Here is a 23,632-nt window from a genome sequence, read left to right as displayed (position 1 = left end):
GTTCCCCCGTGCACTACCAGGAGTGACCAGGAATAACGGTCACAAGCTGGCAGAGGGCAGGTTTAGGTTAGATATCAGGAAACACTACTTCACAGTCAGGGCGGCTAGGATCTGGAACCAACTTCCAAGAGAGGTGGTCCTGGCTCCTACCCTGGGGGGTTTTAAGAGGAGGTTGGATGAACATCTTGCTGGGGTCGTTTGACCCTAGTATTATTTCCTGCCATGGCAGGGGGGCGGACTAGATGATCTGCTCAGGTCCCTTCCGACCCTAGAAACTATGAAACTATGACTTTAGATACCAACACAATCTAGGGGTGCTCAGACTGTGCACCCATCTCTAACTCTGGGCTCCTTCCCAAAGAGATGTTAACAATTTGGAGAGACTTCAGAGAAGAACAAGCAAAATAATGGAGAGGGCCTGAAAGAAATGACAGAGGGAAATATTAAAAGAACAAAATATGAAAGTTTTAACTGGCTAACACCTAATAGGAACAGGAGAGTCATCTACAGGTACAGAAACCCTGAGAAGTGGGAAGGAAGTTTAACATAAGCACAAAGGAGTTTTACTGAGTGGGGTTGGGATGAAATTGAGAGAGGCCATTTTGGGCTATGCATTAAAAACTGTTTCCTGACAATTAAATCTATTAGACTGTGCAACAGCCTCCCATGGGGAAGTGCTTGCATAATTTAAATCTGGAGTGTATAAAACCGTGGAGAAAACAACCCTGCCTTGGCAGGGAAATGGAGCAGTTGACCTAACACCCATGTTTTCTATTAATGCCTTAAGCTCAGCTATTTGTATGTTTGACCAAGGCATAATATCCTTATGGTTTTAATGCAGTCAGTCATTGACACTGTTTAGCATTCTGCTTTTTAGTAAGAGCATGTGTCCAATCTTTGCCTTTATAATCCTCTATTTTCAGATGCCAGAAACAGCAAAGATCAATGAAGCTTTCACCTGCGCCTTTGTCTTCAAGAATACACTGGCAATTCCTTTGGAAAAGTCTAAATTGTATGTAGAAGGACTGGGATTTTTCAAAATGGAAATATTTGATGAAGGGTAAGATTACACTTTGGATAATTACTTGCATGAGATTAATATATACCTCAAGACAGTTTTATATGTTTTTAGACACAGTTGGGCACCTGTGGTCTGAGCCTCCCTAAAGACTATTGGTTCTATGCAAACCTGGCACAGCCCCGTATAATGTGCACTTCTGCATGTATAACCCATGCAGCAGCATCTTATTCAGCTGCAGTATTGACTTTCTGTTTACACTGCATTCATTGCAGCTGTTAGAGCTGCTCCCACTTCCCCCAGATCTGAATTTGTCATTATATGAGCATGGGATTACCTTCCAAGAGTACTGGTGGGAGCCCCAATTATTAGACACAAAAAAGAATAACCTGACCACCTGTTCATATTATTTTTTGCCAAGTAGTATTTTTTGTTTGCTGAACTTTCATTTCAGGTTGAAGGAAAGATCAGCACTGGCTAGTCTGTGACAGTTGTATTTCATCTTAAGAGAAACTTCGGAAAGCAACGAATACATACAGTGAATACATATGTTACTGTGTCAATAACCATCTCTTTTTTTTCTCTCTCTCTCTCCTATTTTAGAGACATAAGACCTGGTGGGATCTTTAAATCTAAGATTATCTGTCATCCTAGGAAAGCTGGAGAGAAAAAAATAATAGCCCAACTAAACTCTATGCAGGTCAAAGGAATTTCTGTGGAAAAGATCATCTTCATCACTGAATAAGGGCAGTACTAGATCTCTTAAGGGGGTGTTAGTATCATAAATGGATATTGCTAGAACATCTTACTTTCTTTAAGAGTCATACAAGAATCTTTCAGGTTATACAGGAGACAAATATTATGGTAAGGGAATTTAAATGGCCTAAGGGCATAGCAGCTGTGATTTTAGTTAATCGTGATTTAATAAAGATTGTGAAATCTATGCTAACATTTATAAAATTGTCAGCCTACCGTGACTAAGTGGTTGTTTTGAGAAACTGAGAATGGGCAAGCTGTACATCAGTTTGGAAGAGAGCTCATTTTGTGGCTGGCTTTTCCTTTCATAACAATCACAAGCTTTGTGTAAAGATAATACAGTTAGTGTCTGCCTGCTGCTTTGCCTTTTTACACTCCTGTGTTGGATGAAGTAATGTTTTATCTATTGGTTACTGTACTATCATTCATACCCGTTTTGGCATTTCATGTGTACTTCAATTCACAGAACCAATTGTGCTGTATCATGTTACTGGGCTGAAGGGATCATATGTTGCCATAGCTTACATATTATGCATTATTTGCTCACTGTACCATGGCAGAGAGCTTTGCTTCCCACAGGACAGCCTTTCTCAAAGAAACTACCTGAAACAGATTCCAGTCTCTATTTTTAAACCTGAGCACACTGGACAAAAAGCCACTTTTCATCTCAGTTACCTGTTAATAAAAAATGACCAGCCTTATCAGTGTATTTAAAAAGAATGGGAGCCAACCATATGAATATGGCTTTAAACTACAGCTCTGCATTTAAGAACTATAGTTAAAACCCTCTCAAACACCCATTTCACCCAAATATTCTAGACTGTAAATGAGGCTTTTCATGCTCTGCCTTTTCTGAAGTGTTTCCACCACCAGCCACCCCAGCAGGGGAGAGCTGTGTTGTGAAGCAGACAACAGATCTGTGTAGCTGGACTTCTCCTGATCCTGTTCCACTGAACTGTAAACACCCAGTGAAGTAATTATTGGCACAAGGCAGTTCAGCTCTCCACACTGTTGTAACATAACCATTAGTGGTCAAGTGCTGAGGTTTGTAGTTTACCCCAGCGTCACAAAGCAGCCTAAGCTTCCAGGATTTCCAGGAATCTTTATATGGTAGATGAAAATAAATACAGGTTCAAGGGATTATGGTAGCTGAAAAGCAGGCTAGTTTGTTCAGACACCTGCATGGAAAAGCTGCTAATAATGAGGAGGGCTCTACTAGGTTTTGGAGGGTCCATCATCCCTGCACCTAGCGGCTGAAAGGTTGGCTAGACGTATTTTTCTAAATCTTAGTTTAAAACAGCATGTAACGAGCATTAGCTTTGAAATGGTTTGGCAGAAATTGAATATACAGTCGTTGGGTTTGTTAATTTGATTTACTTTAGCCTATCCAATAAAATGTAGAACAAAATTGTCGTTATTTAATGAAAAGTGGGAGTAAGAATGTCTGGTTCAGTGACAGCGTGAAGCTGATTAGAAAGAGTTTGGTGGGCCAGTTTTCTTGTTTCCTAAAGCAATTCTATCAGATTGCTACTTTCTCTATTATTTAAGGCAATAGTTTTGCATCTATTCTGTAAAACTCAATCACTTAAAATATTTTTGCCTGAAGACCTTACCTTCCTCCTGTACCTCTCAGTCCAGCCAGCTTTTTAGAAAGAGTAGAGACTGTAAGAAACCAGATAATAATGTTAGTGGCCTCAAAAGTAGCTCATCAATGGGCATATCTACATGTGCATTAATGTGCTGTGGTTACTGCATGTTAAGTTTAGTTCCTATAACAGGTACTGACCAGTAGCACTGGTGTATGCCTTTTAAGTGATGCTAATGTGCAGCAGACTAATTCTACTGTGCATTAACACAATAGCATGGTTTTTGCCATGACATCCTAATGCACAGTAGAATTAGCCTACTGCGTATTTAGCAGCGCATGTAGATACGCCTAGTGAGGACTGTATTTCACACCCACCCTCTTGTTTTGGTTCAAACAGACCTCAAAACTTTTTTGAATGTACGTTAAAAAAAAAAAAAAAAAATGCAACAATCCATGTAGATCATTCAGTCACTGTTGACTGAATAGCACAGTGCTCCTCCTCATCATGCAAAAAGTCCAGGCTATCCTTCAAAGCAATAGAGGTTGATTGCCCTGCGGCCCATAGTAGCAGGGGTTACACACTCCCAGGCAGCATCAGGGCAAGCAATGGGCCCCTGGGCTGCATGCTGTAGGTATTCCCCCTCTCAACACTGCATGGTGCAGAAGCCCCTCTCCCCTCCCCCACTGCATCCATGCAAGACCCGCTCCCACACTGTACCATGCACCCATGCAGCCCCCTTCCCCTACCTCAAATGCTGCACTGCAGGCTTGCAGTCACCAGCTCACCCTCTACTCCCTTGCCCCCTAGGGTGAGGGCAGGCAGTGAAAGCCAGAGAAGGGAGGGTGAGCTGGGAGGGTGAGCCCAGAAACTCCAGCTGCTGTTGCAGCCAGTGCAACCAGGAGAGCAGCAGCTACACAGAAGCCCAAGGGCTACAGCTTAACTCTTGTGGGCCACACATGGCCCAGGGGCCACCAGTTGGACAGCTCTGTGCTGAGTCATTGGTTCAGTAGGATCAGAAAGAACAGAACTTTTTAGCAAAACACCTGCACCACCTAATTGTTTTCTAGAAGTATACTATTCAGTAGGGCTGTGTGAAGCTTTGAGTGGTGATTCGATTCAGAGGAGATTTGGCCCAATTCTCCGAATTGAATCAGGGGACCAATTTAAAGGTCTGAATTGATTCAAAGCTCTCTGAATCAGCAAAGATTTGGAGCACTTTGCTGATTTGGGCGGTCCCCAGTGGCTGCAGCAGGGAGCTGCAGCTACTCTGAGCTGGTAAGTACTGGGGCAGGGGGGAGGGGACCATGGTGGGGGGACCCCTGCCAGCCCCTCCGCTCCCCTCTGATCCCCTAGCCCTCCTGAACCCTGCCTGCTCCCCCAGCCCCCCCATGGCTGCCCCCACCTGCCCCATCTCCTGATACTTTAAAGAAAAGCCCCCATGCTCACCAGGTGCTACGAGTTGGGGGGGCAATCCCTACTGCCCCAAGCTGCATGGGGAACTCTGCACAAGCCCCCACCAACTCTCCCCCCTCCACTTGGTGGGGCTCTGGCCCTTTAAGAAAAAACAAAGCAGAGGAAAGCCCCAAGACTCACTGTTCCTGGTGCAGCCTTGGGGCTTTGGGGGCTTGTCCAGAGCCCCCCACGTGGTGCAGGGCAGCAGGGATCACCCCCCACCAGCAGAAGCAGCAAGTCCTGGGGTTTCTTCAGGCTTGTTTTTTTTCTTAAGGGGCCGGAGACGGCTGGCGGGGGGGGAAGGAGGGGAGTTTGGGGGCTTATGCAGAACCATCCACGGAGCATGAGGCAGCAGGGATCACCCCCTGCCCAGCAGCACCTGCTGAGCCAAGGCTTTTCCTCCCCGCAAGTGCTGGGAGCTGGAGCGGGCAGGGCAGCCATTGCTGGGCTGCCGGGGGATGGGCCTGGCCTGGCTGATTCAGCTGCTGCCGAATCTCCGAATCAGATTCTGCCGAATCAAATCAGGACAGTGAATGGAATCACCGAATCAAAGCACTGTCCCCTGAATCGGCCAAATCCAAATCCGAAGCAAATACTAGCCGCTTCGCACAGGCCTACCATTCAGATCTTTGGCACCGGAGATACGAACATCACAGCCCAAGGTAGTAATGCTGCTGGTCAAAAGAACTCATCTGCCTCATGGGTCTGAAAAGTTTATACCCACAGTTCGTTCCTTTCACCTGGAGAAATTCTTTTCTGGGTGCAGATCTCCTCTATTCAGCTTCTACGTGGAAAAAGGGTCAGATATCCATCTTCCCTGCTTTTTGAGGCAGAAAGAGGCAGGAGGGCATTGGCCCTTATCCGTTCTATGGGCTCACCCAGTAGAATCAATAGCATAAGTACAGTTAGGGGAAGAGGGGGGCAGCAAGGTAGCGGTCCTGGGTACAGATATGGTGGAGAGGGTGGTGCAAAAATAGTAGCTGCTGCCACTACTAGTTTCTTGCCACACTGCTGCTAAACTGAGTGCAGAACTGCCTGTCCATGGCTCTGAGTAGAACTAATAAAGCATTTTAAATTTTCTGTAGCAAACCTTTGTAATACTTTCAAGCTCTAAATGGGATGCCCTGCCAAAAGAGGCCAGATAATCAGTGTGGATGCACAAGGCCTTCACATAATTAGCCCTTACCTTCTATAAACTCAAGGGGGGATCTACCAAGTTCAGAGGTGGAGGTGCAATGCTGAGGTAAACTTTACCATCCAGGTCTGGGACAGACATTTCCTAAGCCAGTTTGACCCAAATCAGATAAGTCTGATACTACATTTAGCCAGGTGTATCTTAAACCAGTTTGGGCCATTTTGAAACTGGTTAATGTGCACTGAACTTATATTCTGTTACAAGTTTTTTCCAACTTCTGATCACTTAAACCGATTTGTATGCAACTTCTGTCCCTAGCCCCAAAGACTGAGTTGGAACAGAAGTCTGCTGGAACTGCACAGAGATCGTTGTATAACCCTCCCCTTCCCAAGTCATCTCTGTGATTATTTCTGCGAGGGTGGGTGATCAGCCCCTATGAATGAACTCTCCACTAATTAGAACGGGGCAGAAACATGCCAGATACAGTCCATGAGAAATATTGTCAAAATATTGAATATTCTTTTTACCAGCTCTGTCTTGTGAATTATAGATTCAGGAACACATGATTAGAAGGGAAAGCCAGGCAACTGCATTGCACTGTCTCAGTTATGCTTCATCTTGAAATGAGGTTGGGTTTTTGTCTCTCATTGCTCTGAATATTTGGCTGTTCCAGAACCTTGCCAGAATGGATTTCTAACCCACACCACTTGCTAGTTTTGCAGTCTAGGATTACTGCCAGGGGAGGGAGCTCCCCAGAGAGAATGCAGACAATGAACACATTGGCATGAAAGCAGGACTCTAACTGCTGGGAATACGTAAACATACACACCTGAGGTAGATGGAAATATTAATTATTTAATAAGTACAATATCTATTAGAAGGCATAAAATGAGTTACAAATAGCAAAATAGAACTTTTTTTTTAGTTGCATAATTTTATCTCCATAGAACAGTTGCTTTACAAGACACACAAATGTATATAAAACACATGAATGCTTTCCTTAGCTGTCAGAGCCCTGTTCATAATATATTTAAAAACTTTTGCTGAAACATTTTTCTCTGGAAGGCAGTTTTCAGCAAAGCATGTTCATTTAGCTTTTTCATTTAAGAGACACCATTGGTGGAATAAAATATCACAGGGTAATTAGTATCGATACAACGGTATAAACATACAACAGAATATCCTAACCCCAGAGTTTCCAGTTTAAGGACCATGTCCTACAAATGCTTGCCATTGAGGCCTAAAGCTTTTTTATGACTTGTACGTCTGTTGATTACAATTGTATTGTGCAGAATAGTGTTGGGAGAATCAGGCCCTGAGTTAAGAGAGACATTTGACAACAACTGGCCACACACTTTGAAAGGCAGGAAAACATGGGTTATGCAGCGATCACCTGTGGTAGCTTTGGTTAATAATCTGAATTTGGTTAAAAGTGAAATAAAAATGTTGGTCTTCGGTGCCAATAAAAGCCCACTCAGATAAAGGCTGAGACTACTCCTGGGCAGGAAACGCTTTACCCACCCTGTGAAAAACTGAGATTTCAGAAGTGAAAATACGGACTTCTCAAAGGTTGTCACAAAAGAGGAGGGAAGAGCCCAGAGCTTAGTAGCTAAGGCATCTCTCTGAAACTCAAATGGCCGAGGAAGCACTTCTACTTGCATCCTCTACATTGCAGGCGGGAGGAGACTTCATCTCCAGGCTGCTCAGACTGGGGCTGGTCAGTCTCATCCTGACCAGATGTCTATACTTGACCTGCACAACACGGTTTCAGCAGGAGGTTCATTGAGACACACAGGTTCCAAAGAAAAGATTTGGTTTTCACAAACTGACATGTTTCAGTACCAACAAACAAAAATTCCTGACCAGCTTTAGTTGAGGCCAAACAGGAATTTCCACTCTCGCTCAAATGCAACTCTGCTCTCATTTCCCCTGGGTCTGAAAAACCATATCTAGTCACCCTTCATATGAGTAATTTGCCTTGTTCCCTGCCCAGTGCCCATACTTTTTTTCTATTCTGCTCCCAAGTTTCAAATAAGAGGTACGTAACAATGGTAAAGGTGGAGAGTGGAAATCAGGTAGGAACAGGTAAGTCCCAACAAAATATGTGAAAACAAGTATAAGAGTGAAATACATCATTCCCTTCTTTCACTAAGCAAAAAACAGTTGAGTTTGTGGTTAGTTTTATTTATTTGGGGGGACGAAGTACCACCGGAACACAATTAGAAACAGTAACCTCTGACCTGAAGTCCTAGCTCATTGAAGTCAATGGAAGTTTTGACATTAATATTACTATGGTGAGACTCTCACCTCTCATATGTTCAAGCCAGGTGGAAATAGTACCTAAAAATATCACTTGAAAGTGATTTTTGAAGCAGAAGGGCTTGTATCTGAACTTCTGGATACTCCTGCAAATAGAACATGTTTTCACAAATACAGTACCCGTAAACATTTTATTTCAGTAAACATATAACAAACATGGGTCATGGGTTGCTCCCATTTAGGATGGAATAGTCTGTACATTTCCCAGAGGCAAAGTTAACACCCTTTTACCATTCCACTATTCATAAGTAACACAAATGCTGGGTTTCAAAGTAATTTTCAAATTACATTTTTAAAGTAACTTACACTGCAGATATTAACTAGTCAGTCTTTAATAAGCTTGTAATGCTTTTCCCATTTTAACGATATGGTAACTGAGGCAGACTGGTTAACTGACTTAGTTAAGGCAAAACAGCAAACCAAAATTACAATATGCAAGTTAAGTGCAGTTATTTCTCTTTATATGTCCTCTGTCCCCCTTTACCAACTCCCTTATGTATATTTTTGAATATTTCTGTTTGCTCCCTGGCTGTCAAGCCCTGTCAGGTGCAAATGCATTTTAGATGCAAAAGCACTACATCTTCTCCCTTTAGCCTGATCACAGAGCTGTACAACAAACAGTTTGTGAAAGAAATGTTGTGTTTGTTTCCGACGATGAAAGAGAAACTCATTCTACACAAGTGCCAAATTAAGTAATTTATGAACAAAGTGAATTCTTAATTTGTTTAAATGAAAGCTCTTAGAAAAAAATGTTAAATCTTTCTGATAAAAAGAGGCAGTTTTTGTGAGCATCTTTACTAAAAGCTTTCCTGGGTTTTTTTGGGTTTTTTTAACACGCTCTGCTTGTAGAAGCTGCTGGTAGGCTCAGGACATGCCAATCCATGTCATAGAATATAAAGGGAATCTATGAGCTTCTCCTCTGGCTGATGAGAGGACTCAAGAAATAGTCCCAGCTCTGACCAGGACTCACACCATTCCCACATATTAACTTTAAATATTTTGTACATAGATCAGCATGTACAATTTGTATTTGGTACCACTCTTATAATCACTAAAAATCATCACTGAAGAATGTGATGAACTAAGTCTTCATAGGTCCCTAAACACTTTACAGAAAAGGTAATCAGCATTATCTCTGCTTTATAGAGATGAACAGAGGCACAGCAAAGTGAAGTGACTTTCCCCAGGTCACTCAGGAAGCTAGTGGCAGAGCCACACTAGCTCCCTAAGGGTCTGAAGGATTTCGTCATGGTAACATAGATACCTGGTTTCTACTGTTTAAAAAGCAAAACAGAAAACAAAACATAATCTAACATTTTCATCAAGTAACTTTTAACATCTGGAATATATGGAATGTAACACCAATCGAGCACCATGCAGAGGTTTTACTGGCATGCTCTGGGAGCAGCTTACACTGCCCACAATCCTGGAACCCAGCCACTGTTTCCACTCCCCCACCAATTGTGTTTGCCAAATTCAGGATTTTTGGTCACCAGCTGTGATGCAAAAAATCAGCAGCAGATAAGGGGAGATGGGGCAAACTGACAGCAGTTTGCCCCATCCCATAATTTCATCACCTGGGGTCTGGAACCACGTTAATGCAGTGGCTCCAGCAGCCATCCGGAGAAGCCACTGCTCCTCCACCAGAGGTTGCTTGTCCAGCCTCTGTGAAGCCCCCATGGGCCAGATGCAGCCTGCAGGCCCAAATAAATTGGACATCTCTGGCTTACCCAGTTTATTTGACTTTGCTGTGAGCAGCATGGCCCTTCCAGCTTACAGTGATAAAGCCTTATGTCACGCTGTCACGTACTCTTGTATACTTACTAAGTTCAACTGTACAACTAACATGGTACATAGTAGTCGCTTCTTAAAAGTCAACGATTTACCAAGAGTTGACAGCACAGTATTTAAAATACTGAAGTTTAAGTAAGTACTACAGAACAGCAGATGGTGTGAAGTGCTAACACTTTCATGGTACTCATGTAATTAGTCCCTGCAGTTTTCCTTTTAAGATCTATCCTGCCATGAATGGCATAATTTGGCAAAGACTTTCTGGCCTGGTGGATTTCTTTGCTACTGAGATCTGTGTATTTGTTGCATTTGCCAAATAGCAGCAACATACCAGGTTGATCAGTTGTGGCTGCCAACACAACCGTCTGCACTGCAGATTCAAAGTCCGTTCAGGTCAATGGAAAGGCTGCCATCAACCTGAATGCACAATAGGTCAGACCCTTAAGTAGCAGGATCCCTGGTGCAGTCATTAAAGTCTCACTGAGCTAAATTTATCCTTGGCAAAACTGAGTTACACCAGGGATGAATTTGACTGTCTCTCTCTCTCCTGAGTCTACTGCAGCCAAAACCCAAACTGGTACCCTCACAGCTCAAAGAAGCATCAATACATGGCAAGCTAATAAAAAAAAAAAAAGAAAGGGTACTCCCTTAATGTATACCGAAGAGTGTGTTAAGCATAGCTGTTGCTCTTTGCTTGCCTTTCAGCACTCATAAGGGTTACAAGTAAAATATTAGAGCACATTGACAGCAGTTTACTTTTAGGAGCTGGAATAGATCTGCCCGACAAGTTGTAAGCTTCTCTTAAAGGCCAAGCTGAGAAAGTTCAATAAAACATTGACTTTGGTAGGAAGGGGAAAAAAAAAGCTTATACATTACATCATTAGTGGAGTATTCTGTAGAGATTTGCATTGCTTCTGCTAGTAGCGTACCTGACTTCTGGATAAAATATGCCTGAATGTTTTCTGCACCATCATCTCTTAGTGCTAAATATTGGGTGCAAATATTTATTAGAAACTGAACGTTTGTTAATATTTTAACACCTGGACAGCAACGGTTTGTTCTAAAAATTGCTCAATCTCCTCTTGAGACAGTGTTTCAGCTGGAGCAACTGTCACTGCCCGAGCTGGTGGAAGCTTTTTACAACTCAGGTCTGAAAAAGGACTGAGCCAACTCAGGGAAAAATTGCCTCCAAAAGCCAGTTTCATCCCTTCCCAGCCGCTGACTTTTTCCCAAGTCGGCTCCTGATTTTTCAGACGCTCGATACCCTGTAGAACAAAAAACAGAATTTTTTTTAATAGGTAGTTATACAAACAGCCACTGTAAAGTGTGCACATGCAGATATCAATATACAGGTATCAGTTTTTATAGAGGGGTCACAAATTTCACTTGGGACAAAGCATATAAGAAATTTCACGAGACAGAGCATCAAAGAAAATGGTTTAACAACTGAGTCCATCCTTCAAAATTAAAAAAAATAATGCCAAGTACTGAATTTTGTATGCAATACATACAGTAAAAGATCCTCTAGGTTTTCCTCTTTCTCAATTAAAAAATATCTTCCTTCTCCAAGTCCCTTTACATAAGAAAAACAGTACATAGAGTCCAAATTTTAGCTAATGCTTTTTTTTTTTTTTTTTAAATTGTCCCTTGGTACATCCACATTGCATTCAGAAGAACCACAGCAACCCAGAGCTCAACACAGACCAATTTAAAACTGCTTCTTAAGCTGTGACTGCAGTTTAGACCTAGGCTACACTATGGAACTTCAGTAACAACTGCAGTGAAAAGATCACATTATCATCTCAATTAGCCACCAGAAACTGTCAGGTAGGCAAAAGAAATCACATTCTTATAAAGAATGAATGTTTTGGAGAGTAAGCTTTTATTTTACATGCACATCTCCCACACTATGGTATATATGGGCTTGAAGCCTCAGAGTTGGGAAGAAAGTCTTGCAAACACAGGCCTACATTTTCAAAAGGGACTAGTGATCACATGCCTATTCTGACTTGGCTGAAAAGGGCCCAGTTCTCAGAAGGTGGGCACTCAGCACTTTCTAAAGCTTGGGCCTCTACAGAATTCCAAGTTGGGTACTCAAAACAAATTCCAGATTCCCCCAAATCATTACACATGCTTGAAAATTTATGTATAAATACAAAAAAAAAAAAAAAAAATTAAGAATGTTGTCACCAGTGTTTCATGGAGAAGCAGAGAACTACATGCATTTACTCAGATGATCCCTTGAGGACAGAGACCTCTTTTTGTTATATATTTTTTTTCAGTTCCTAGCTTGATAAGAGTTCTGATCCACAACACGGTTTCCTGGGTTTTCAATAACAGCCAGTGAGAACTTTGTTTCCTTAACAGAAAGTGATGCTGAACTTTTTACAAAGTTCTTTCCCCTCTGCACTCAAATAAAGTCTGAGCTACGGGTTAAGAAAGGATGCACTGCTGGGATAAGGAGTAAGAGATGCTTCTTAGGGCAAAAGCGTAGACAGATGCTTAGGTTCCCTGGTTTCACGTACACCCTGCACAACTGCAGCTATTTCAGTCCTGTTTATAATGTTCAAGAACTAGTGCAAAGGTGCATTTTTACCAGGAAAGGAAGAACAGGTGAGGACAGGAATTGTGGGAGTGGAGGGAAATCAAACCCATAAAGCTTTAACTCAGTGGTTGGTACCCCTTTTAGTCTGAAAGCTGGAGGTATCCAGAGGCAGGCAAACACAGGTATTAAAACCTAGCTGCCACCACTGCTTTTCCCTGCAGTGGCAGGGGGGAGAGTGTCTGCAACCAGTGCTTCTGCCCATGTCAGCAGGGGAAAGCAACTGTGGCTGAAGCCCCATTTCTGTGGGCCAGATCCAGCCTGCAGGTCACAGGTTGCCAAGCCCTGCTTTAACTGGTTCCCAAATGGCAGAGACCACAGGCCTGAATCACTGCATTTAAAAAGTATCACATTTCAGAAAAAAAATAGTTCAGTTGGTGATACACAACCAGGAAGAAGCAGTTTTCTTCTGCCTGAAGACAATAGTTTTGCCTAAGAAAAATAAGGGAACCATTAAATATATTAATATTGATATTTAAATGTGATGTTTATATTTTTGTGGTTTTTCACCTGTTTTGTAAAAAAAAAAGTGAAAGTGAAATTAAACATTTTATTTCAGGTGAAATGACAGTTTGAAAGAAAACTGAAAAGTCAGTTTTGGGTCAACGGAGCCAATAGACAACAAACTGAAAAATGCATGATTCACAAAGCTCTGCTTAAGTAGTTAATATTGCACATTCAGTAATTGATAAGTACTCATGTAAAGTTAGTTATCAAATGGTGCACATGCACATGCATACACACAGTAACATACTAACGTAGCAGCTGCTAAACACTCTTCGTTTGATTCTGCCTTCATTGAAATGGATAGCCAAACTCCTAGATTAATTGGGAGTAAGAGCAGAGGCTTACAATTAAATTAGAGAAAGTATAAACATTAAAGAGATTCCTTAAAAAAAAAAAAGAAAAAAAGCCAGAAGTCAAAAGAAAATACCATTGTAGCAGTCTGGAAATTCAGGTTAGGCACAGGAAGTGTTGCTTGTCTTTTGAGTGCATAATAGACAATAGTCTTTCATAGGCTGAAGGTAAAAAGATGCCATTGTGATGACCTTTCTTATGGGACACAGGCCAGAGGACCTGTGAGGGAATCAAGTCTGGACTAGAGTATCTCTTTCAGAAGAGCTTCCAATCTTGTTTTGAGGACTACTAGGGGTGGAAAATCCACCATGAACCTGGGGAAATTGCTCCAGTGGTTAATTATTACTATTGTTAAAAGTTTGTACTTTGTTTCTCACCTGAAGTCATCTCAATTAAACTAACAGTCACTGGATCTCATGTCTGCTAAACTAAAGTTTTCTTTTTCACGTAGGTATGTGGAGACCATGATCAAGTCCCCCACCTCTCTAATTTCTTGCTTAAGATACAGGTATGAGCTTTTGGAGTCAAGTACATCAACAACGAGAGGGGAAAAAAAGAACAGGAGGACTTACCTTAAAGCAACCTGGTTACTCTGCCTCACACATTCAAACACTGAGCTACATCACCCATGGACTTAACATCACATGGTACACCTCCTGCAGGCTGGTCTCAGTAATGGGACAGAGATGCACAATTACGAAACCAGGGAAACAGCTATAGATATTTCTCAGATTCTTTTTAAAGTTTCTCTTGAAAACAAAACTGACTATATTAGATATATATAAGATGTGTAATCACCACCATTAGGATTTGTTAAAAGCTCTGGCAAAATTTAACACCAATACATTATGTACAGTACATGGTTTATCTCAATGCCAGAACAATTTAAGTCTCTCCCTGTGGTATATAAAATGTAATCGTCGTACGACTCCAGACAAGAGCTGAAATGGAACTGAAATTTGGAACTGGAAACTTGAAGTACCAGCAATGGGAATGTTATAAGACGGGGTGGGTAATTATTTCAGGTGGAAGGCTGCTTACTGAGTTTTGGCAAGCCATTGGGGACTGCATGACAGGCAGCCAGGGCAGATAAATATTAATTTTCTAAATTTTTTAGGGGCCCTGTGGGCCGGATAGAATGGCCTGGCGGGCCGCATCCGGCCTGCATTTTGCCCACTCCTGTTATAAGATAAAGTGACTTTTAGTCATGTTTGTTTAAATTCTCAGCTTTAACCTAGGTCAGAGACACTCAGACCATGTCTCCCAATCCATGACTAATTTAAAAACAGTTCCTGTACTATTATGGATTAACCAGCCAAGAGACATTATTAAGTTTGCCACAATTCACGAATGGATACATGCCCTGTGGTGGGTGTTTGGTCAATTGTGACTGCTCATGTGGCTCCTGAACAAGCCAGGACAGAGTGCCGTGGAACTAGAAGAGCAGCAGAGGGGTCTTTCTTTTCTCAAAAGGAGTATCTAGCCTGCTTTTTTTCAGCCTGACAATATTTGTCAAATATGTCCCCTAACCTACACACGTTAGGATTAGAGAAGCAAAACACATTGCATAAGGGTTTCAGGCATGCATTCATTTACAATGAATTTCCCATTAGATGAAAACCAAAGAAAGGAAGTAGCCTTTCCTCTCCTCACCTCTTCCTTAAGAACTGCATGCAGGCAAAGGCATATTATTCCTACAAAATTCACTTACTCAAGCATACAAAGAGGTCAAATAATCTGTTACTATAGGATTACACACGGAAGATTAAGATGCCATAAACACACTACTGTGGATTTTGAGAAGAACATGAAGTCTGCTGCAGCAAAAAGCCTGTTTACTTACTTGTTGCAGGCCCTAATAACAACTTCCAGGGGGTGAAATATCTAGCAGTGCATTACTGATTAACTAATGTTTTTTAACTTCAAATTAAGCAGCAACGTTATTTAATTTTCATGCTATTGCATCTTGGCTGTAAATTAAAGTTTAGGAAGAGGCTTCAAACTGCAAATAAGAGTAAGAAAGGAGTGGACACAGTTTTTGGAAAAGTTTTATTGCATTTGTTTTCCATATGGAAGCATTGACAGAAAAGATGCAGCATTCACATTATGTCTGAAGTGAGATAGATTCATTCACCTTTCTCTACCCCTGATTTCTTTACCTTCCCTCATGGCTTTGAGTCAGTCTAAGAGGTCATTTGCCAAAATATTTTTTCTTCTCCAAAAGTGGAAACAAAAGTTACGTGAGAATCCATGAGCACGGCTTATTTACAGATTTCCTTCGTTTATGATTGTTTGATGGGTCCTGTTGGCAGTTATGCTAATCACTCCTTTTCAAAACAATCCAAAAAACATTCAATAAAATCCCTGCTTTGATACAAACATGTTAGTTTTTTGAGTCGCATGAGACTGTTTTTACCCGCTTTTGTTTTCAGTGGAATGCCCTCTGCCCCTCTCACTTTCAACTGTTTACTGCACATAGTTAACAATCCACACAATTCATGACACCAGGCATGCATACTCCTTAACACTGACATTTCCCAACTGAAAATATATGAAAACATTTACAAAGCTCTAACGAGGGGCAGTGCTAGGAATGGAAAATTAACTGGTATCTGCTCTGGTATACCTACACAAGCCCTATGTTTTTTTATGGCAATTTGTCATGTTTCTGGGCATTCACGCCTGTTCTACACATCAATACTTTTTAGTAGGTTTTGTTCTAACAATTCATTTACCAAGACAAACAAGATAATCCTTCTATCCTAACCATTTTAAAATGAGATCTCTTTCCTGAAAGAGTAAGGCATTTCATCCAGCAAGTCTTCCAAAGCTACCATGTTTTTCCTAGAAGGGCAACACTTCCTGCTTACAAGGGAGGGAATGCACAAAAGAATGCCAGAAAGATGGAATCAATTTTGTAGCTGGAAGAAAAAGTAAAAGGTGGCACTGGCAACATTTGTTTTAAATACTTTAACTGTATGGGACCACCATATTAAATGGATCCTTTGTAGGGTCACACGCACATCTTGCACCTTTCAGTAACTGAAGTGTCTGTTTCCCAGTTCAAGTCATCTTATGAAAGAGCCCCAATGTTGACTCAAGAACAGCAAGCTCCATGAGGAGATCCAAAGTTGTCTATAGAAGATGGTACTGTTGGCACTTGTGTGTCATCCACAGGTGTCAGAGTCATGAGACCACATGAAAATCTACTCAGAAGAGGTGGGCCCAACAGAGAAAGAGGATCCCCTTCATATTAGTTATGCCATACAGAAAGCAGATAGAAACAAAGGCCAGTAAAGTTAACAAGATTAAAAAAAAAAGTAGCAGCAGCTTCAGCCAGAGATAGAGTTATCTAAAGATATAGAATTACAGGGCTTTTTTCCCTCTGCAATCAGCCATTTAGTAGATGTAAAAAAAAAGTTTGTTTTGTTTTGCTTTCTGTTTCAAACATTCATGTAAAATAGAGAACAGTAGTGCTGTACTGTGGTTTTATTTTAGTGGAAATGCTGGTCAAGAATTCTTCAGACCACATATTGGTATGGGTCTGCTTTTCCTTGGTCTGGAGTAGCGAATGGACTAAGCCATGCTATAGAGAACGGATGGCCAAATACTGCTTTCATGTTCATCCATTTTGTTTTTTTAGCCCATCTTCTCTCTTCCTTTTTCAATTGCTCAATTCCCTGAAAACAGAAATATCACATTTTCAGTCAAGCACTTAATTTTTGTGGTTCTGGCTCTGGGGAAAAAAACTCTCTTAAAGTCACCCCTTATCACCAGGATGAAGTATGAAAATACAAAGATACACCTTCCCTTTTTTAAAGGGGGGAGCAAGGGACTGGGGGAGAGGAATATTGTTTCAAAATGACAATTATTTTTATTTTTGACCAAGTTCAGAAATTAAGCCTTTAAAAAAACAAAACAAACAAAAAAAACCAACAACACCCTCCAACTGTCATGGATGCTCTACTTTTATTCAAACATACTGTACTTTTCTTGGCTGAAAGCATTTTGACCAAACTGATGGGAGAGTTTTGTAGGAAACCATTCAGTTTGCAGACAAAAAACCCCCAAGATAATCCCTAGAATGCTCCCAGATTCACCAAGGAAGTTCAGCAAGTGTCCATGGCTCAGCATGGTTGAACTTACCTAGTGCCTCTTCATGTTTCATTAAAAATTGCTGCCCAAACATACATAGGCTGACAGCAGGAAGAAAATAAACTGATCTGAGAAAAAGGCTGGATATTGTTTTAGTAAAGGTTAGAGGGAGAGCAAAACTAGATCATCAAGCAATCAGTTGAAGTATTCCTTAAGACAGTAAATCACTTAAAAACAAAAAACCCAACCCCTTATATCTGCATCCATACAGTAAGAGTTAAGCCAAGCATCGCTGTTATAAAAGCAAAATTAAATAGTCAGTAGAATGCATTATTTCTTGACCCCAGACATCTTGAATGGGTAGACAATTCCATTGTTTGATTTAAAGCGTTCCATTAAGATTAGCTGCTGTTTGTCAATATATGCACCTCAGTGCAGATCATGCTTCTGTTGTGAACTCCAGGTCCTGGAAGTTACATGAGAGCAGCACACCCAACTCCAAGAGAGAATAAGCAATTTGCACTGCTGGTTCCTGAAGACAGCTCCACAGATAACAGCAAAGTAAAATTTCCCCACTGAGAGAGGGAGGCTGTGTGGTACATGTAGAAGGGATGAGAGGTGGGGGAAAATGTCCCTTGAAGCACAAGGCAAAACCAAACAATCCATCCCACACCATTTTTAATAGAACTTCAATGCTAAGTGTTCCTCAGCGCAAGGATCACATGACATATAGAAACAGATAGTTTAATGGCAGCAAACAGGGGCAGGTGGTACTGCTGATACAGAAAATTCCAAATAAGTAAAAGCCCTGCCTTTAACATTTGGGAGTTTTTACCCGATTCATATTTAGGTAGCAAGACAAGTGACAGCTTCTATGGATGCCCAGCACTTGTCAGGCATTTTTAGGGTACAGAACTGCTGAAGCTACATTTGAAAATACTGACCTATCTTTGTTGAAAATTCAGAAGTAATTTCAGATGCTGTCATTAGTTTACTGAAAAGTTGATGAATAATAGCCTAGCAGGAGCCTGTTGTTCTGTATTGGCCTCATCCAACAGAAGTATCTATAGCCTTCCCTGGACAAGTAGATTTGTCCAAGCATACATCCTAAAACAAGGGTTTTTAACCTTTTCTGGTTGGGTACCCCCTGCAGCTAGTCAAGAAGCGTGGAGTCCCCAAACGGCCAATTGATGGGGAGGCTGCATGGTGCACAGCAGTGAAACCAGAAGTGCTGCCAGCAAAACTGCAAGTGTCGCCAGTTGAAAACCCCTGTCCTAAAACATCAGTGTCATTAACTTCCAAGTTAAGCAGCTCTGAACCAAGGGTCATGAATGGCAAATACTTTTTCACTGTCCAGTGTGCCAAATTCTAACTCCCTATAGACAGTCAACATTATATATATACATGTTAGTTAGATATTGATCAGTCTGGAACTAGAATGAATAGATACATACAAATGCACATACACATTCATTCTACCTCCAGACTGGTTAATATCCAACTAACAAGTGCAAGTGAAAAAAACAAATAAGCCACTTACCCATGAACATACATAGCTGCATTCCCTTAAAAGTTATCAGTTCTTCCAACCTACCCAGTAAATTGGCATCTGGAAAGTTATTTCACTTTAGGATGAGACTGGCCTTCAGTTCAGCTATCAGAGATTCCCCAAGCATACCTGGTAAAGTCTAACTCTTTTCTAAAGGGTAGAAGTGACTCAGAGTCTCCACCTCTAAAAACAACATGGTGCATCCTCTGGGGAGTCGCTCCAAAGCCTTTGAATAACCTTCATGTTGTTGCCTTAAAACCTGGAATTACTTTTACCACTTTGCAACCCACAATAAATGCTGAGATTCTACATCACAGCATATTGCAGAGGCTTCCCCCCATGCCGGGTCTGCCCCAAGAGAGCTCCTAAATGGGTAAATATTTCAGAAAAACCTAAACTGAAGATTCACGAAAATAAAAAACTCCTCTCCCCCCTACCTCCCTTTATCTTTGCTTTTCAGCACATGAAGCTATATATATCATGAGATGCTACATAAGGGAATCTTAAAAGATCTTAGCAGTTGGCAGCAAGCACTGCAGAACCTGTTGTGTAAGAGATGCTCCATCCCAGAGGTGAACTGCTTTGCAGAGTAATCTAGTTATTTATGCTTCTTAAAATAAAAGTTTCAATCACTGGTATGGTAGATGGAACAACTTCCCCTCCACCAGCCCTTTAGAGAGTGCAGTCAGTCACTGTGTCACCTCAATATGTTATTTTTGACCTTTGCTCAAAGAATGCACTAGAGCAGTGAAGCAGAACCACGCAGCATTCCACGGCTCTTTCAACTGTGGGAAGAGCAGAAAGGAGACATCACAAAGCACTTACCGTTTCATCAGTGCAGATGGAGTGTACCTGGGTCCCAAACATGACAGATGTGAAGATGAGAAACAGAAGTGCCTCAAAACACAAGAGGATGAGAAGGATCACTGTCGTTGGTGGAGAGAAGGAGCTGCATTCTGTGAAAAACCATGATAAAACAATAAATAATCCAAAAAAATAAAGAGCCAGGGAAAAAAGCCCACAACACCACTACAAGCACTTATCACTTAATGGCAAATTCTGGTGGAGATGCTGGGATTATGTATCAGATTAGGAAGTCCTGGCTGGATAGGAGAATTTAATTTATAACCAACTATCAATATAAGAAAAGGAAATAGCTGTCATATACAAAGGGGTATGGAGAGGCTATGATTTTCCTGTGGATGTGGGACACTGAGATCCTTACTACTGTTGGTCTAAAGGGGGAAAAAAGCTATGCTGCAACACGTAGGATACATAGCCAGTTCTGACCTCTTGCATTTTATAAATAGAGAATTTATGATAACATTTGTTATGACGATAAAATCTATTAGAACCTCAGTCTATTGATCAGGAAACAGAGGAAAAGGGGAACACTGCTTCTGTAGTGACATTGTAAGCAGCACAGCACACATTTTACTCTACTTTTTGAGACAGAGGTAAACTTGTTTCTTTCAAGTTTACCCCCTTTTTCTCTTTACGTCTAGCTATACTGCAACATTACTTCAAGGTTAAACAGAGGGTTTAAAAGGGTTGTCAAGGGTGGCTATGAAGGAGAAAGGTGAGGTAATAAAAGTGGTATAAGACAACAAGTATAATATTTAATTACTCACTTATTAATTCATTCAAATAGTCTCAGAGTTCTGTGAAATCCAATAATAAGAGCTTCTTAAAACAAATGTCTTCTCCCAGAAATCTCCCTAACCAACATTGGCCCAAATAGGGACTCTAAATTTAATCAGGCACTTAATAGTTATAGGCCAGTACCAAGATAACATGAGGGTCCCATTGCATGCGAGACAAGGATAGCAGTAACAATAGCTCAAGTTTAGCTCTCGGAGGCTTTCTGCCAGAGTCCTGTTCTCAGCTTGTGTCAAAGGCTCCACTGTTGGCAGGTTACAGAGAATAAACTTTTTTATTTTTATCACTATATCTTCAGAGCCTGATTATTTTTGTGGGGAAAAAATCCCTCTCCTTTCGTCTTTCACCGTCTCTCTCTGGCTAGTGACTGAGACAATTTGTCAAGCAACTGCAGAGTGAAACTGTTATGGAGCTGCAAAGTTGCAATGCATCAGCTCAAATTCTACTCACATTTGAAAGATTTCCTTCACAGTTCTGTGGACCAAACCTGCAATTACTTACATGTGAAGCTTGCATTCTTAAAATAGTAGGATCATGCTCCTTCACTGCTAGTCCAGACACCCGGATGGAATAGAAAATTTTACAGTGGAGTGGGTGTTACCAATATTTCCTCTAGTTCTCTTTTAAAGAAATAAAAGCCACCCACTGTGGATTAAGCCTGATCGTTTGAGGTGGATGCATTTATCAACTTTTCCAGTGATTTTTCTTCCAGTGGGGAAGCGTTGTTTGAACTCACAAGGATGGAATTTTAGGTATGAGCCGATAAAACTTGAGCCTTTCACAACTTCTATTGAACTAAGAGAGCAAACATTTTCTCCCTCTTGGCATACAGGGAAATCAGTGCCATATTCAAGTGAACCCTGTTCTTTTTTAAAATGCACACATCAGCGAGCCACAGCATTCTATCTAGCCCCTAGACTTCACCTTTTGGGACAGAATTCATTACTCCACAGCTGGAACTTTAACGTTCCAAGAACGACCATAAAAATAAAAGAAGCACCCATATTAACTGTACAACAGCATGTTCTTGTAACTAGCTGTAAAAGAGGATGCCCTTCGCTTTATGCTGTCATGTTTTCTTCACAGATTAATTAGGTATCTGGAAAGAACATTTTGTCCATACTCACTTGTCCAGTCTTCTTCAAAGCAATACAGAAAGTGAAATCCCACCATGATGAGGGCATGCAGGGAAATCAGTGCTATATACATCTGAAAACACAATGTATTTATGGAGCAAAACTGTAAAAAGAAATCACTTAAACTACCAAAATATACATCATGCAGGAGAATAAGTCACCTTTAAAAAGTTAAGGTGGCTAAGTAAAGCACTCTCAAGAAAAGACAAGTTAGGTAGCTTGCACAAATTTACTCTGGGCCCCTTGTGCTACATACAAATGATGAAGTCTTTAATTGCCTAATGATGGCAACATAATACCAAACTCAGATATAGCCCTTTTTCATTTGCAAATCTCAACATGCTTTATAAAGAAAAGAAATAAGTTATCCCCATTATACAAAGGCAAAGAGAACTGAAGGGACTTGCCCATGGTCACCTGGCAACAGACCAATGGCACAGTTGAAAATAAAATTCAACTCTCCCGAATCCCAGTCTGTTGAGCAAGCATTAGGCAACAGTGCCTACACTACACCACACCTACTATCTACAGAGTATTTACAAAGACTGGCTAGATTTGCTGGTTTTTGCAGGGAGGGCCAATCTACACTGCCAATGTTAGGCCAACCCTCTGCCAAATTTCAGCTTGCTCAAAGCAAGAAATCAGAACTTAACACAAGAGTTGCAAGAATTATTAAAAATGTGGAGATGGAGTTATTTTTCATTGATTTGGTTCTGCAAAGTAGCTAACCCATTTTCACTATAAAAATATTGCTCTGGGGCACACACTTGCCCAACTGTGGCAAACTAATAAAGGATCTTCTCATGAACAAGACTTGAACAATGTTAACTACCAATGTTGCTACCCGTGGCCCCTCTCATATACATATACATTTATAGAAACAATTTTCTTCACAAAAACTTATGCATCCCTGATTCAGTTAGTCTATAAAGTAAATCCCTACCCTGTCTTCCATCTATACAAAGACATGATTAGGAGATGCTTTCTTAGGGTGCTACAGACCATGACAAATATGGGCAGCTACTCAGAACAAACATCTCTCAGTGAACTCCTCCTGAGTTCACAGACAGGAATGAACAGAACTTGCTTTTTGCTTATTCTTCAACCAGATTAAGCATTTAATATGTGGTTCACCTTGAAATACACACCTGTCAAGTTTAACTGAACCTGAAATCCAAAATGCCATATTCAAGATGAGCCAGCAGGCAACACTACTCCATTCCAATTATTAAGGAGAGATTTATTTCATTTTCTCGCCCTCCCTCCCTCCTATGACTGGTAGGCAAGACTAGCCAAGATGGAGTACTGTGTACCCAGTGGGAAAGCACCCAGAATAAAAAAAATGTTTTCCCTAACCAAACTAAAGGTTTGGGTGGTGGTGAGCTGGAGCAGCTGCTGGGACAGCCCAAGTGGTGCCCACCCTGTGCCAGGCATGGTAGACAGGAGGGGAAGCCCAGCCTGGTCACAGCATGGCTCTCAAGGTCACTGCACCACCCCGGCTGTGTCAGTGGCAGGGAGAGCCACCTACACCCCAGAAGGAAGGGGAGATACCCCTTATTTGCTTTGGCCCCTTCCAGCAAATAACCCCATGGTCCTAATCCATCTGGGCACTAATGATGCAGCTAGGAGAAGCCCTGATCACCTGATGATGGACTACCCTGCTCCGGGGGGGG

The 23,632-nt window shown here is 41.3% G+C and overlaps 2 protein-coding genes across 3 annotated transcripts in view; one reads left to right on the top strand and one right to left on the bottom strand.

Moving 5' to 3' along the window:
• TGM4 (transglutaminase 4) overlaps positions 1-3,069 on the top strand; it is a 32,491-nt gene extending 29,422 nt beyond the window's left edge. The window contains exons 13-14 of the mRNA XM_019534222.1: positions 924-1,060; positions 1,622-3,069. Coding sequence (XP_019389767.1) covers positions 924-1,060; positions 1,622-1,763 — 279 coding nt within the window. The 3' untranslated portion in view covers positions 1,764-3,069. The remainder of the gene's footprint in view (positions 1-923; positions 1,061-1,621) is intronic.
• A 7,824-nt stretch (positions 3,070-10,893) lies between these two features.
• Positions 10,894-23,632, bottom strand: part of ZDHHC3 (zinc finger DHHC-type containing 3) — a 23,501-nt gene continuing 10,762 nt past the window's right edge. Inside the window, exons 4-6 of one of the 2 annotated variants that reach the window (XM_019537325.1) lie at positions 21,951-22,032; positions 19,990-20,120; positions 10,894-11,325 (exon numbers count right to left, since the gene is read on the bottom strand). In XM_019537325.1, the coding sequence (XP_019392870.1) occupies positions 11,086-11,325; positions 19,990-20,120; positions 21,951-22,032 (453 nt within the window). In that variant the 3' untranslated portion in view covers positions 10,894-11,085. Of the gene's footprint in view, positions 11,326-15,550; positions 17,201-19,989; positions 20,121-21,950; positions 22,033-23,632 lie in introns of those variants that run through there. The other variant, XM_019537333.1, reaches the window with a different exon arrangement.

The sequence above is a fragment of the Crocodylus porosus genome, unplaced genomic scaffold, assembly GCF_001723895.1.
Source record: "Crocodylus porosus isolate Cpor-Errol unplaced genomic scaffold, CroPor_comp1, whole genome shotgun sequence".
Classification (NCBI taxonomy): domain Eukaryota; kingdom Metazoa; phylum Chordata; order Crocodylia; family Crocodylidae; genus Crocodylus; species Crocodylus porosus.
This window is presented reverse-complemented; position numbering and strand designations above follow the sequence as displayed.